General features: G+C 38.5%; 1 protein-coding gene across 2 annotated transcripts in view; it reads right to left on the bottom strand.

The window, feature by feature from the left end:
• The window catches only part of LOC110442322 (von Willebrand factor A domain-containing protein 3B-like), a 70,763-nt gene that overhangs the window by 41,364 nt on the left and 14,752 nt on the right, over positions 1–14,647 (bottom strand). For both annotated transcript variants that reach the window (XM_021485875.1, XM_021485874.1), the window contains exons 5-9: positions 14,382–14,541; positions 13,994–14,062; positions 12,963–13,069; positions 11,073–11,308; positions 1,734–1,927 (exon numbers count right to left, since the gene is read on the bottom strand). In XM_021485875.1, the coding sequence (XP_021341550.1) occupies positions 1,734–1,927; positions 11,073–11,308; positions 12,963–13,069; positions 13,994–14,062; positions 14,382–14,541 (766 nt within the window). The remainder of the gene's footprint in view (positions 1–1,733; positions 1,928–11,072; positions 11,309–12,962; positions 13,070–13,993; positions 14,063–14,381; positions 14,542–14,647) is intronic.

Genomic DNA, 14,647 nt, shown 5'->3' on the forward strand with positions numbered 1-14,647 from the left:
TGTCCACTACACCATCCATATGTTTGAAGGCTACACCAGCAAGAACATCATACAATTCCAGGCGTCTAGCGGCCAATCCGAATTGCTTCAACCAGTCTTTTGAGATGATATGAGCCCCAATCTTTTTTCTTAGCATCCGTGTGTGCGTTATGATCATACTTACAGCCTCTGTGTAAGTATTATGATCATATACTTACAGTGTCTGTGGATGTGTTACTTACAGTGGCTGTGTATGTGTTACTTTCAGCGTCTGTGTATGGGTTACTACAGGGTCTGTTTATGTGTTACTTACAGTGACTGTGTATGTGTTACTTTCAGCGTCTCTGTATGTGTTACTTACAGTGGCTGTGTATGTGTTACTTACGTGTATATTATGGTCCTACTTACAGTGTCTGTGTACGTGTTACTTACATTGTCTGTGTATGTGTTACATACAGTGTCTGTGTATGTTTTACTTACAGCGTCTGTTTATGTGTTACTTACAGTGTTTGTGTATGTGTTACTTACGGTGTCTGTGTATGTGTTACATACAGTGTCTGTGTATGTTTTACTTACAGCGTCTGTGTACGGGTTACTTACAGTGTCTGGGTATGTGTTACCTACAGCGTCTCTGTGTGTGTTACTTACAGCGTCTGGGTACGTGTTACTTACAGTGTCCGTGTATGTGTTACTTACAGTGTTTGTGTATGTGTTACTTACGTGTATATTATGGTCCTACAATGTACTTACAGCATCTGTGTGTGTCTTATGGTCCTACTTACAGCATCCGTGTGTCTTATGATCATACTTACATCATCTGTGTGTGTCTGTGTGTGTGTCAGGGTCCTACTTACAGGGTCTGTGTGTGTGTTATGGTCATACTATCTGTGTGGGTGTTATGATGCTACTTACAGCATATGTGTGAGTGTTATCGAGCTACTTATAGGGTATGTGTGTGTGTTATGATCAAACTTATAGACTGTGTTATGATCATACTATCTGTGTGTGTGTTATGGTCATACTATCTGTGTGGGTGTTATGATCATACTTACATCATCTGTGTGTGTCTGTGTGTGTGTCAGGGTCCTACTTACAGGGTCTGTGTATGTGTTACATACAGTGTCTGTGTATGTTTTACTTACAGCGTCTGTTTATGTGTTACTTACAGCGTCTCTGTATGTGTTACTTACAGCGCCTGTGTATGTGTTACTTACGGTGTCTGTGTATGTGTTACTTCCACAGTCTGTGTATGTGTTACATACAGTGTCTGTGTATGTGTTACATACAGTGTCTGTGTATGTGTTACTTGCAGCTTCTCTGTATGTGTTACTTACAGCGTCTCTGTATGTGTTACTTACAGTGGCTGTGTATGTGTTACTTGCAGCTTCTCTGTATGTGTTACTTACAGGGTCTGTTTTGTGTTACTTACAGCGTCTCTGTATGTGTTACTTACAGGGTCTGTGTGTGTGTTATTCTCCTACTTACAGTGTCTTTGTGAGTGTTATGATCCTCCTTTAATTTAATTTCCCTGGCGCAACCCACCTCGGAAGCTCGACCCTTATTGTCATACTTACAGCATCTGTGGGTGTGTTATGATCCTACTTTAATTTAATTGCCCTGGCCCAACACACCTCGGAAGCGCGACCCCCTGTTATAGAATGTGTGTGTTATGGTCCTACTTACAGTGTCTGTGTATGTGTTACTTACAGTGTCTGTTTTGTGTTACTTACAGCGTCTGTGTATGTGTTACTTACAGCGTCTGTGTGTGTGTTATGGTCCGGTTTCTGTTTAATGTCCACTACACCATCCATATGTTTGAAGGCTACACCAGCAAGAACATCATACAATTCCAGTCGTCTAGCGGCCAATCCGAATTTCTTCAACCAGTCTTTTGAGCTCATATATTGTTCCTCTGGATCTGTGAGTTGCGTTCTCTCTATCACAGAGTCTAATGATAAATCCAACAGACAAAGACGGGTTCAGAGAGATATGGACGCTCATACGCCATATTAACATAATCAGCATGGAGAAGGACAAAACAACACAACAAAGATATACATCAATTATTAATCCAATGTTGTCATAAACAAAGATAATGGCACACAAATTATTTCCATTCCATGGATCAGTTGTAAATGTTTTAACGGATCACAAAGAATACAACGAAAGATAGTGTTTCCCTTAGACTTGATCGTGCTGACTCTATATATTAATGGGTTCATTGTCTCCTTAACAGCCATTCGACGGTAAATTGACTAAAGAGGTATGGACGTACACTATACACTAGGTACTGTTAAAACTGGAAGTTAGGCGTAACTGTATAACTATGTTTATACATTGTTTATTCAATAATAAGCTAAAAGCATATATAGACTCTTAAAGTATTACCAACTTCAATAGGAATAAAATGAAAAAGACGATCTTTAAAAATTTGACATTTGAAATCTTTGAAAAGAGCAGAATATTTAAATAGGCAGTAATTGTGTTTGAAACAAGAAAATGTAAAAGTGATAGTTAAAAGAACCCAAAAAGCATTATTATATATAATTATAGAAGATCAGAAATGTTTTTGGAAATATTTTGTACATTTCATGCAAAGCTAATAAGGCTTAATTTTTATATCTCTGCCAGTCAGCTGAGTCCTGTATAACTGGACAGAAGCCAAATTACCTTTATTATTTATACCTGATTGATCATGCCTTGATATCCAATTACACATACATATGTGTGTACACATGGACACATTGCTATTTAGACCATGATAGCGTTGATATCTGATAATAATGTTGATGATTATGATTAAGTATTAGGATGATAACAATAATGGCCATTTTTTCAAAGAAAAAATTCTTTTGGCCTATTGATCTGTTTTATGGTTTTTTATAGGATATAAATTTAAAGGATATAAAAAAGTAAATAAAGTTTTTTAAAGGATATAAATCATACAAAACTAGAACACTGACAGGTCAGTAAGGGCCCCGTCTTGTGGCAATATTCCCCCCATTATCATCAAGAAGCAATCTGCCCATATAGCTGAGCTTGACGTTTGACATTTGGAAGGAAGCAAAATATACATTTTACATGTACTATGATGTGAGTCTTGTTTCCTTCCACCTCCATATTTGCTGGGCTAACAGAAATGTAAATACCGGTGCAATACTCATTTGTTAGCTTTGATTTGTTTTAATTCACCTTAAATACCTCCGCCATGAAGAGCCAGGGTCAAAGTCAGAGATCTACTTTGTCTTTGACCTTTGGACCCAAATGACCTTGACCTTTAACCCAGTGACCCTGATCTTTGGTCAGTTGACTTCTTCTTTAATTCCGACCAACTTTGCTTCATAAAATCATAACAAAATGTTCATTAGTGAAAAATACAAAACTTGACCTTTGGTCAGCTGACTCCTTGTTAAGTTCAGAACAACTTTGCTTCATAATAACATAAAAAAATGTTCATCAGTAAAAAGACCTTGACCTTTGACCAAGTGACTTTGACCTTTGGTCAAATGACTCCTTGTTTAATTCCGACCAACATTGCTTCAAAGTGTCATAACGAAATGTTCACCAATGAAAATATATTAAATTTGACCTTGACCTTTGATCCAGTGACCTTGACTTTAAGTCAGTTGACTCTTTATTAAATTCTGACCAACTTTGCTTCATAATGTCATAACAAATTGTACATCAGGGAAAAGATAAAAAAAATGACCTTGACCTTTGACCCCGTGACCTTGACCTTTGTCAATTTACTCCTTGTTTAATTCTGATCAACTTTACTAAATAATGTCATAACAAAATGTGTACCAGTTAAGAGTCCAAGATGGCTGATTAGCAGCCATTTTGAATCCGATTAGCCCGAAAAATTACCAAGCAGAACTAGGACGCATGAGAAATTATCATATAGAATTTTAAAAACATACTCCATTTACTTCCATCAATATTGTGCAAAAGAAAAAAAACGGACGGACGGACGAACAACCTGTTTACTATAGGGCACTTGCATCTTACATGCAGGTCCCTAATAAGTTCTCGTACATTTAATGTCCTTTATTATGTTTGTTTATAGTTTTGTCTTAAATAAAATCTTGTGTTCAAATGATTGTTTTTGTTATTATTGAAACATGTCTAATTTGACCCCTGTGTATTATGACTTCCTGTCTTGTTAAACAAAATTGTTTTAGCTGTTATTATAATATAAGTTGTTTTGTATAGTTTATACCCAACTCATGATGTTTCCCTTATTCAATCATTGGCTGTTTGGTTATTTATGTTAATGAAGGTATGGTAATTATAGGGTGAGAAACTGACCAATCGCAGAGCAGTATATTGTCCCCTATAGGGGTCTCTTAATTGGTAGCAGCCCCGGCCTTCATCTGGGGAGGCTGCAGTGAACCATGGTTGTTTATGCGTGTACTTAACTGCTACGTACTTTGACTTTTTTTACGTAGGTAAAGATTATCTTGTTGAAGAAGACAATGCAGGTATAGTTCTTTCTTGTTTAACTCGTTTCTTTGGAGTGAAGTTGGCTAGATTCTCCGAGATTTTAAATTCCTTCATTATGGGTCCAAAGCGCAAGTCCAACCGACCTACTCAGTACGACCCGGAACTTCTGGAGAACTGGACGTGGAGCTGGAGCTGTCCCGTAAAAACATCACATTTAGGAACGAACGGAGCTAGTTAAACTCTTAAGAGATGTGCAAGCTAGGCCCAATGTCAGGGGTGGCCGATCCCAGAATGCAACGAATGAGTCAGTCAGATCAATATGGCAGCCCCAGCAACTCAGAACCTTATAGACATGGTCATTTTTTTGCTGACGGAGAGCGTGGCAACTCTCCAAGACTGCTATTTACATCTTGAAAGTCGCTTAGACGAATGTCCTCAGTCATCTGTGTCAGTTGGCAGGCGTGTCGAGACTGCCACCGACAACAGGGTACAGGTAGCAGCAGCCATGTGTGTAGATATCTACAGTGCCGGAATTTCAAATGCAGTTTCTACGAGTCCAGAGTTTACTCTTAATTCAGCCTATCAGAATTTTAGGACAGAGTCAACATCGCAAGACCACAACAACACTAGCAGGACAAATTATGGTTATGCTGCTGAGTCCCTGCCGTTAGGGGAGACAGTTTCACCTGCCCTAAGACAAAGCATTATTTCAGGTAGGGATGTAAATTTTGTGGCACTGCTCATCCCCTATAACTGTAGTCAGAGTGACCCCAGTTGTGTAACAGACAAGGCAGACCCCCAGGCTAAATAGAATCCTAACCTTTAGTGAGTTTATTCTAGCTTTTGGTGTCTACAAACATGTCATGTGCGAAGCGCATTTGTCCTGGCATATTGAGTTAGATTTATACGAAGGAGACATTGTTGATATGGGCACTTGGTACTCGTCAGGTTTTTACGAGTACCTGAATGTCAATTATCCCTGAGGGCAGCCGCACACTGAGCTGTGATGCAACAACAGACCAATCGACTGGTCTGTACGTGATAACACACTGTTCTGCAACATTTTTTCAAATATCCGTCCTATATCATGTAGTGTCTGTGACAGTACCCTCCATACCACTAGATTCTGTCCAGCTTCTGGACAAGAAGTTAAACAACAAAAATTTAGTTCTAAACCTGCTGGAATCCAAAGATCGCGTGGTTCCGACAACGTCGACTCTCAGAGTCGCCATCGTGTTGCCACCATGAAGGGTGGGAACTTTGTTACAACTACAACAACAGTCGTTTCAAGTGTATTGTGTGTGTTTTGTAAGGGGAATCATCCTCAATTCAAGTGCCCTTTAGATGTGTATCAGCCCTCCACCAAGAGGAAATGATACATGTGACAGCCAGCACTCCTATCAATATTCAACGTTTAACTCATTCACCCCTGAAGTTTCATAATAAACTATTGAACCTTTGAATTGGAAGGGTTCAAATGTGTTTTCAGGGGTCAATGGGTTAAAACCAGAACTACAATTTCATCCGGATAGAGAGTTCGCGGAATATTTGTTTAATGGACTTGCTAATGGCTTTGATACGGGCATGTTAAATTTACCTAATAATTCTTTTGAGTGCAAGAACCGCAGGTCAGCTACTGGAGACCCAGACAGTGTTTCAGAACTAGTAGGGAAAGAACTAGACAAGGCTATCTGATAGGTCTCCTTTTGACAACATCCCATTCAATAGGTACAAAATTAACCTTATTGGACTAGCTGAACACAAATATTCCAAAAAGAAGTGCTCATAGTCGATATGTCAGCTCCACATCAAGACGGTGATAACCCTAGTCTCAACAGCCTTATTGACAAGGCTATATGTTCACTGAAATAAGTTACTATCGACGACATAATTTTCATCTTGAAAAGTTTGGGTAAAGACGTTTGGCTTATGAAAACTGACAGAACTGATGCCTTTAAGTTGTTACCAATCAAACCTAATTTATGGCCATTTCATGGAGTCAAGTGGGACAACAAAAACTATTTCTTTACTCTGTTGGTGTTTGGTAGTTGCTCCAGCCGAAGATATTTAATTGCTTGGCGCAGGTCATGTGTTGGATTGCTGAAAATAATTACAATATCATGGGCGGATTGCTTGAGTGGTTAATACCCCGGCCTTCCACGCAGGCATCAGGAGTTTGATCCCCAAAGTTGTCGTACGCATGGATATTCAGAGAAAGTGTTTTTCTCCTGCCCACACAACTCCAACAACCCAGGTGGAGTATAAATTGGTCTGGGGTGGATGTTGCAGTATCTGTGCTGTAGCATTCAAGTGAGGTGGCAATATAAAAGATGCCGTTGGAAGCACGGTCCCACTACAAACAGAACACAATACATCTCCAGCTTACACGCAGGCATCCACACATAGGGAGATATTAGCCAGGTGGCATATAAGACTAATAGTAAGTGCCTAATAAGGCAGCTCCTGCGAAATCCTCAAAATTGTATGTATTAATTGTATATCTATGTACTGTAAAGCGCTTTAGAGTGGCTTATGTTAGCTAGATAGGGCGCTATATCAAATGTTGTATATTATCAAATGCTTCTGTATATTATCAAACACATTCTTCATCTGCTAGACGACTTTCTTGTGTTGAAACCTGCACAGGTTAATGCACCTGATACCATGGCATATTTTCTGTCTGTTTTAGGTAATTTGCGCATTCCAATTGGTGCTCATAAAACTGTAGGACCGTGCACTAAATTAGAATACCTTGAGGTATATTTGAACTCGGTAAGAATGGAAGCCAGTTTGCCAGCAGAAAAAAATTAACACATAATAGACCTCATCGAATCTTTCGGGAATAGGAAATTGTGTACCAAGAGGGAATTACTATGCTTACTGGGACATATGAACTATGCTTGTAGATGTATTAAGCCTGGAAGATTGATTGTATCTTATCTCGTATCTCTTGCTTCGGCTGTGCTTGAACTACACTACCACATTAAATTAACAGAAAAATGTTGTTCAGACCTCACTATGTGGTCTCTATTCGGATTTGGAATGGTGTATCTTTTTTCCTAGATGATCATATAACCCAAGTGCCCGACCTCCACTTGTTCACTGACGCTACTCCTAAAGCATTCGGAGGTTTCTATATGAATAAGTGGTTTCAGGGGACATTCCCACTCCAGCTCAGTGACGTAGACACATCTATGGCCCTTTTTGATCTCTACCCAATTGTGATGGGTTGCACGTTGTGGGGGCATCAGTGGCGCAAGAAAAGAATATTGTTTCATTGTGATAACTTAGCCGTTGTTGCAATAATTTCAAAATGGAGATCCAAGGTGAAAAGCATTATGAGACTTACGCGAAAGTTATTGATAGCTGAATGGTATTCATGCTAAACACATACCAGGAGTTGACAATAACACTGCTGATACTCTTTCTCGTTACTAGATGGGGTGTTTCCGGATGTTGGCTCCACACGCAGAGATCCTTCCAGTGCCATGTCTGCCAATGTCTTCCCTGCTCATGAGTTGAATCCCGAGGTGGACTGTTTATGGAATGCAGTACTTAGTGCTAGAACTTTAGCCACCTATAAGTCAGCTTTGAACTGTTTTTCTGACATTTGTGCTAATGATGGGTATTACTTTACCAGTCAACTCTCTTCCATCTGTTGATGAAGACCTGCTCATTTATTCATTACGCACTGTCAGAAAGCCTGAAGTCTACACTATGATACTATATGAAACTGTATTTATCAGGTGTTCGTTTCTACTACATACGCCACAAACTGGGAGATCCAATTGCTGATACGCTCAGACTGTCTTACATTTTACGTGCGATCAAGAAACCTCAAGTGAACAATACTGTGAAAAGGCTTCCTATCACACACAATGTGCTGTTTAAATTGTGTGATGTTCTTGCATGTGAAACAGGATTATTTGATTCTGTTAATAGCCTTATGTTAACATGTGCATACAAGACAGCTTTTTATGGTTTCTTGCGTTGCGGTGAGTTTACTTGCCAAGCTCTGTCTGACACCAATTATATTTGTATTTGTGATATTTTTGTATACCCTGACATGTCTTGTTTCAATTTGTATTTGAATGCTCCAAAGGCAGACCCTTTCAGAAAAAGTTTCACAGTCAAAGTGTTAGAAAACAGTGCTTTGTCTCCAGTCAGTACAATGCATACTTACATACAACTTAGGGGTTCTCAAGGTGCAATACCTATTCTCCTTTATTTGTTGAAACAGTGAATTTCATGAAGCCTTTAATGCATCAACCTTTTTTGAATCCTCTCAACAAAACCTTAACAGCTTGTGGTCTTAGTTCTCAAGCTTTTAGTGGCCACTCCTTTCGCAAAGGTGCTGCAACATCTGCAGCTGCAGCAGGTGTGGAAGATCATGTCATTCAAACCTTGGGCAGATGGTCATCTGATTGTTTTATGCGATACATCCGCATTGACCCATCCAATATTCGCTCTGCCCAGAGGTACATGTCCTCTTAGGCCATGTCTAGTCCTAGATTTGAGTACTTGGCATCACAATGCTTTGAAATGTATTAGATATAACATGCACCATTTTCATATCTAAAACCTACCACGTATTGGGGGCTCTCACTCCTGTGTCATACTCGTATAACACATTCATTCAATTTTGGCTTTAAATTCTATGGGAATTTACCCCCAATGTCAACATAGTTTTATATTAGTGTGGGGATGCGGCTTTTCTTGTATCACAGGAGTCTAGCTGCTCTCATCATGGCTTCTCCAGGGCTGTTCACAAATCAGAGTCTAGTCGCTTCTCTGGAGACAATTTCAGAGTCTAGCTGCTCACTTCTCTGGGCTGTGTAGGTGCTTCTCTGAAGACATTTTCAGAGTCTAGCTGCTTCTCTCAATACCCCCAAGTTTAGCTTATTGAACAAGAGGCCCAAGTTATATCATAGGTACTGGTAGCTTTATTTTATTGTTTAGATGTGATGTGGAAATCAGCATGTAAACTTAGTGAAATACAATACTTGTCATGTCATCAAAAGATAAGAATTTTAAGATATTGATAAATGTTCCCTTTGGGGCCCCACCCTAACCCCTAGGGATGGGGCAGGAATCCCAATTTTACAATGTAATACCCTCATTCACCAAAGATGATTCTGATTAAGTTTGAGTAATTTTCTGCTGAAAATAGATAAAATATACCCAAAAGTGTTATTTCCCTATATAAACTATAGTAAACTTTACCCCCACCCCAAGGGGGAACGGATGGCTTGGGGGTCCTGAAATTGACAATTTCAATAAAGCCCCTGATGATCTTTCTTTCCATGCAGAGAAAATGACAGTAGTACCTCTGAGTGTGGAGGAGAAGATTTTTGAAATATTGGTTAATTTTCCCTTTGGGGTCCAGTCCTGGCCCCAGGGGTTGGGGTAGGAATCCCAATTTTACAATTACAATGAGAAGAGGTTGAAAATGTAAAAAGTTTATGCACGACGGACGACGCACGGAAAGCGATTAGAATAGGTGACTTGAGCAAAGCTATGGTGACCTAAAAATATTAGCATAAATGCAAGTTTAATACAGATATATGGAAGTAATATTGTTGGAGGGAGTAGCCCCTGATGCTCCAAATGTATTGATGTTTGTAAATATGTTCAGTGTTCCCACTCAATTTTTTATCTTGGGGTTTTGGTACCCCCAGGGTTTGCAAATTGGGGGTACACTAGCAGATTTTGGGGGTACACTGGTATGTATTTTGGGGGTTCCAATTTTTATTGTTTTAAATTATGTACTAACAGTGCTGATGTCTGTTATTTCGTTGTACCTTAATCTATTAAGCGATGAGATGATGATATCATATTTCTTTGTGATAGCTGTATTCCGACTGATCATCTAGCCTCAAACAATCAAATTCCTCATGCCATTTGGTTTGAAATCTTTATTATTTTTACGTTTTGCATTGGCAAGTTCCCCGGAGTGCTGATTCCTCCATGCTTTCATTTATGAGCGCCGTCCGTTTGTTTTACCGTTGAATCGGAGTTTGGGCAAACTGAAAATAAACCTTGCAGCGTGGTTTGCTTCAACATTTTGTTTGTGTGTATTCTTCTGGGTAGTCAAAGTGCTTTACCATCCAGGCGAGTGGGCCTTAACGATTTACATATTAAAGCGTTTTCATGAGCATTAGACTACCTACCTGCCGTTTCGCCTTTTGTAAATAACATTTGGTCGAGGTGGAATGTAAGATTATTTTGAGAATATTTTGAATGCGAGACACACAAAATATTCTATGCGTGCAGGTAACATAAGGCAGTCAAAATCTGTACGTGATTTATCTAAAATATGCGAAAATTATGCACATTTCTGTGTAAATGGGAACACTGATGTTGCTAACAAGAGTAATACACAACTGTTTCTTGTGTGTCAGTTGTATATAAAATCATATTGTTGAGATCTTTCCTATGCTGGTTAGAACATAGAACAAGGACGAAAGTAATTCAATTTAATTCAACTGATCAATCGATTCTGAACTGATGGAAATGAATTATAACCTCGTATGAACATCGTCTATTTTTTTTACAGAAAGGGCATGGGTTTTTAATCATAACAGATAAAATACAATCATGAATTTAAATGGTGAAAAATAGACTCACAAAAAAATGAATAAAAAAGTTACCTATCTGTATCTTTGGTTCTGGTACCTCCTCCATCAAGGACTGAATCTGTGAGAGATTGTTCTTAGCTTCCTCTAGCTCCTCAAACAGGAGGATGACATCCTCCCGCATGCCCGACCCTGGAGGCACCCCTCCATAAGTCTTCTTTTTCAGTAGGATATTAGCCTTATTGGTACGGGGGTTTAGAGGCTCACCTTCATACGAGTCCATCTCCATGATCACAGCATATGCATGGAATCTGTACAAGTATAAAAGGTATGGTTCAAATTCACGAATATTTGATATATGAAATTAATACAAGAGGCCCATAGGGCCTGTATCGCTCACCTCGATATCTAAGCAATCATGGCAAAATATTCTCCAAATGAGATCCAAGGGAATAGGCCAGACCCAAGGCCAATCCTTGCAGCATATCTGGAATAGGTTTTTCATGCCCAGTAATTTTATGTATGGTTATGGGGTGGTGATCTCAACTATTTCCAAGCTGTGACTCCTAAACTAGGTCCCTAGGGTTGTGGCTAGACCCCAGGATCAATTATAATTTCATGACTGCATTCCGATTCGTCTCTTTATGCCCATCATTTGTATATATAGTTTTGGGGTGGGGATCTTAACCGTTTCGAAGTAATAACCCAGGGGTTAAGTCTCCATGGGTGGGGCAGACCCCGAGGCCATCCTGAAAGCATATGTGCATTCATCTCTTTATTCTTAACAGCAATTGTATATATGGTTATAGGGTGGGGATCTTAACTGTTTCCAAGCTGTGACTCAGAAACTAGGTCCCTAGGGGTTTGGTCAGACCCCAGGGTCTATTTCAGTATCATGACTGCATTTGCCTCTTTATGCCCAGCATTTGTATATATAATTTTGGGGTTTAACTTTTAACCATAACCCCCATTTGTGCCCCATCCATCCCTCCATGCCCCTGGGGATGGGGCAGGTTCTTATTTTTTCATATCATCTAATTGCCATCTGGCATCATAATCATTCCAACCAAGTTTGAATAATACCCTGCTGAAAAGGGACAAAATATACCCAAAAGAATTATTTCCCTATATAAACTAAAGTCACATTTACCCACTCCCAAAAGGTGAATGGATGACCCGGGGGTAATAAAATTGAAAAATAGATAAAGCCCCTGACAGAATTTTCATCTATGCACAGAATTTGATTGTACATAATTTGTACTACATCTGAGTCTGAAGAAGATTTTAAAAATATTGGTTAATTCTCCCTTTGAGCCCCACCCTTGCCCCTGGGGTTGAGGTAGGAATCCCAATTTTACAAGTTGATACCATCTTCTTCCAAGGATGATTCTCACCAAGTAAGAATAATTTCCTAATGAAAATTGCCAAAAAATGCCAAAAAGTATTATTTTCCTATAAAAACTATAGTAAATTTTACCCCCTCCCCAAGGGAGAAAGGATGGCCTGGGGGTACTGAAATTTACAATTTAAACAAAGAATCCTGATGATCTTTCCATCGAAGCAGAAAAATTGACTGTAGTACCTCTGAGTCTGGAGCAGAAGATTTTTGAAATATTGGTTAATTTTTCCTTTGGGGCCTCACCCTGGCCCCTGGGAATGGGGAAGGGATCCCAATTTTACAATTTTGTAGCCTCATCTACCAAGGATGATTCTCATTAAGTTTAAAAAAAATCCATCTACTGGTTCTTGAGAAAAAGTCGAAAAATGTAAAAAGTTTACGCACGATGCATGACGGACGAGGACGGACAGAAAGCGATCAGAATAGGTCACTTGAGCAAAGCTCAGGTGACCTAAAAATACATACAAATGGCATCTAAATTTTTTGTTAGAATATCAATCTCACACGTTTTGTAACTTGTGAATGTTTTTGTACCTAATGTTTCTTTGTCGAGGCATTTTACTTACTTTCCACCAGTGCATGGTGCGAAGTCTCTGAGAAAGCGGACGGTGTCCGAGCTTCCACAGTTATATGACACACAGTGAACAGGGATCTTCCGTCGTAGTGCTGCCACCTACAACATGTCATCACATCAAAGTATCAGGGCGCTGATAATGAGAGCGGCTAGGAGAAAGAGGAAGGTGCACGTGGCTGCAGATGATATTAAGGGAGGAAAAAGGGGGATCAAAGAAGTGGTAAAGTTCACATTTTAAGATCAAGGGAGGAAATCCAGTTCAGGATTTTTTTTATTAAAATTTCTGAAGGATACCAATACCAACTTAAATTATCCAGGCTCCAGATGATGTCATAAGGACTATGATATCGGAGAGGAAAAATGGAAAATTGAGGAAGGTAGTAGGTAGCTGGTGTAGGGGTTAAAAGTGATGAATTAAAAAAAGGGTTAATATTTATAGCTTAAATTATTTGAAATTTAAGATAAATATGAGATATAAAAACCGAATGAACATCCATATGTTGCTCAAGTCTGATCAACAAGAATACAATCAACAGATGTACATAACATGAAAGTGTCAACAGATGTATATAACATCAAAGTGTCAACAGATAAAAGATGACATAAAGTGAAAGTGTCAACAGATAAAAGATAACATAATGTAAAAGTGTCAACAGATAAAAGATAACATAATGTAAAAGTGTCAACAGATAAAAGAAAACATAATGGTAAAGTGTCAACAGATAAAAGATAACATAATGTGAAAGTGTCAACAGATAAAAGATAAAAGAAAACATAATGTAAAAGTGTCAACAGATAAAAAAAAACATAACATGAAAGTGAATCCCATTGCAATCTCTCTCATTTTTATTTTTTTTAATCTCATAACATCACTATGAAACTTCTAGATTTCATAGTAATCAGTAGAAATCTGGAAATGATTACAGCAATGGCTTTTTCCAAATATTCTTTCACACAAATCCTGATAGGCAATGATCAATGACATTGTTGTGCGCATGTTAACGAAGTTAATATAGGGCTTACCTTTTCTTTCATGATCTCTTTACAGGTATCTATAGATGTTCCTTCTGTAAACAGGTAAACAGCTTCATTCTGTAAACAAACAATCATCACACAATAAAATCAAATATTATTTTCATATATATGTGTTCATATTATTAAATCACTTGTCTTCAAATAGACACAATATTGATGTGATTTGTTTCTTACAATATATACCAAATAAAGTCGTATTTTAGTTTTCATCAATCGGATTTAATATTGTTTAAAATTTCTGAAACAGTCTAAACAGAAATTAAGCAGAGATATTTTTGGTGACTACATATATATGATGATACAGATTGTGAATGTTGTACTTATAAAAGCTGACATAATTTTTTAAGTATTCAGCACTTACTGAAGCATGACTTACGTTTTTATCAGCCATTGCCTTGAGCACAGCTTCACAAGCAGCAGACCGTGACACTGACTGGAGACGGTCTAGTGACCACACCCAATCAACAGCTCCCTGTATGGTGTCAAAGGTCACTGGTACACATTCCTCCTGATATGAAACCAAATCATCCACAGCCCTGAAACATCAGCATAATGTTTACTTTTAAATATCATAGTGTTTAATAGACAGTGAAATTACATAGTGTTTAATAACATGGTGTTTTGTAGTTAAATTACACCCTG

The sequence above is a fragment of the Mizuhopecten yessoensis genome, unplaced genomic scaffold, assembly GCF_002113885.1.
Source record: "Mizuhopecten yessoensis strain PY_sf001 unplaced genomic scaffold, ASM211388v2 scaffold716249, whole genome shotgun sequence".
NCBI classification, from domain to species: Eukaryota; Metazoa; Mollusca; class Bivalvia; order Pectinida; family Pectinidae; genus Mizuhopecten; species Mizuhopecten yessoensis.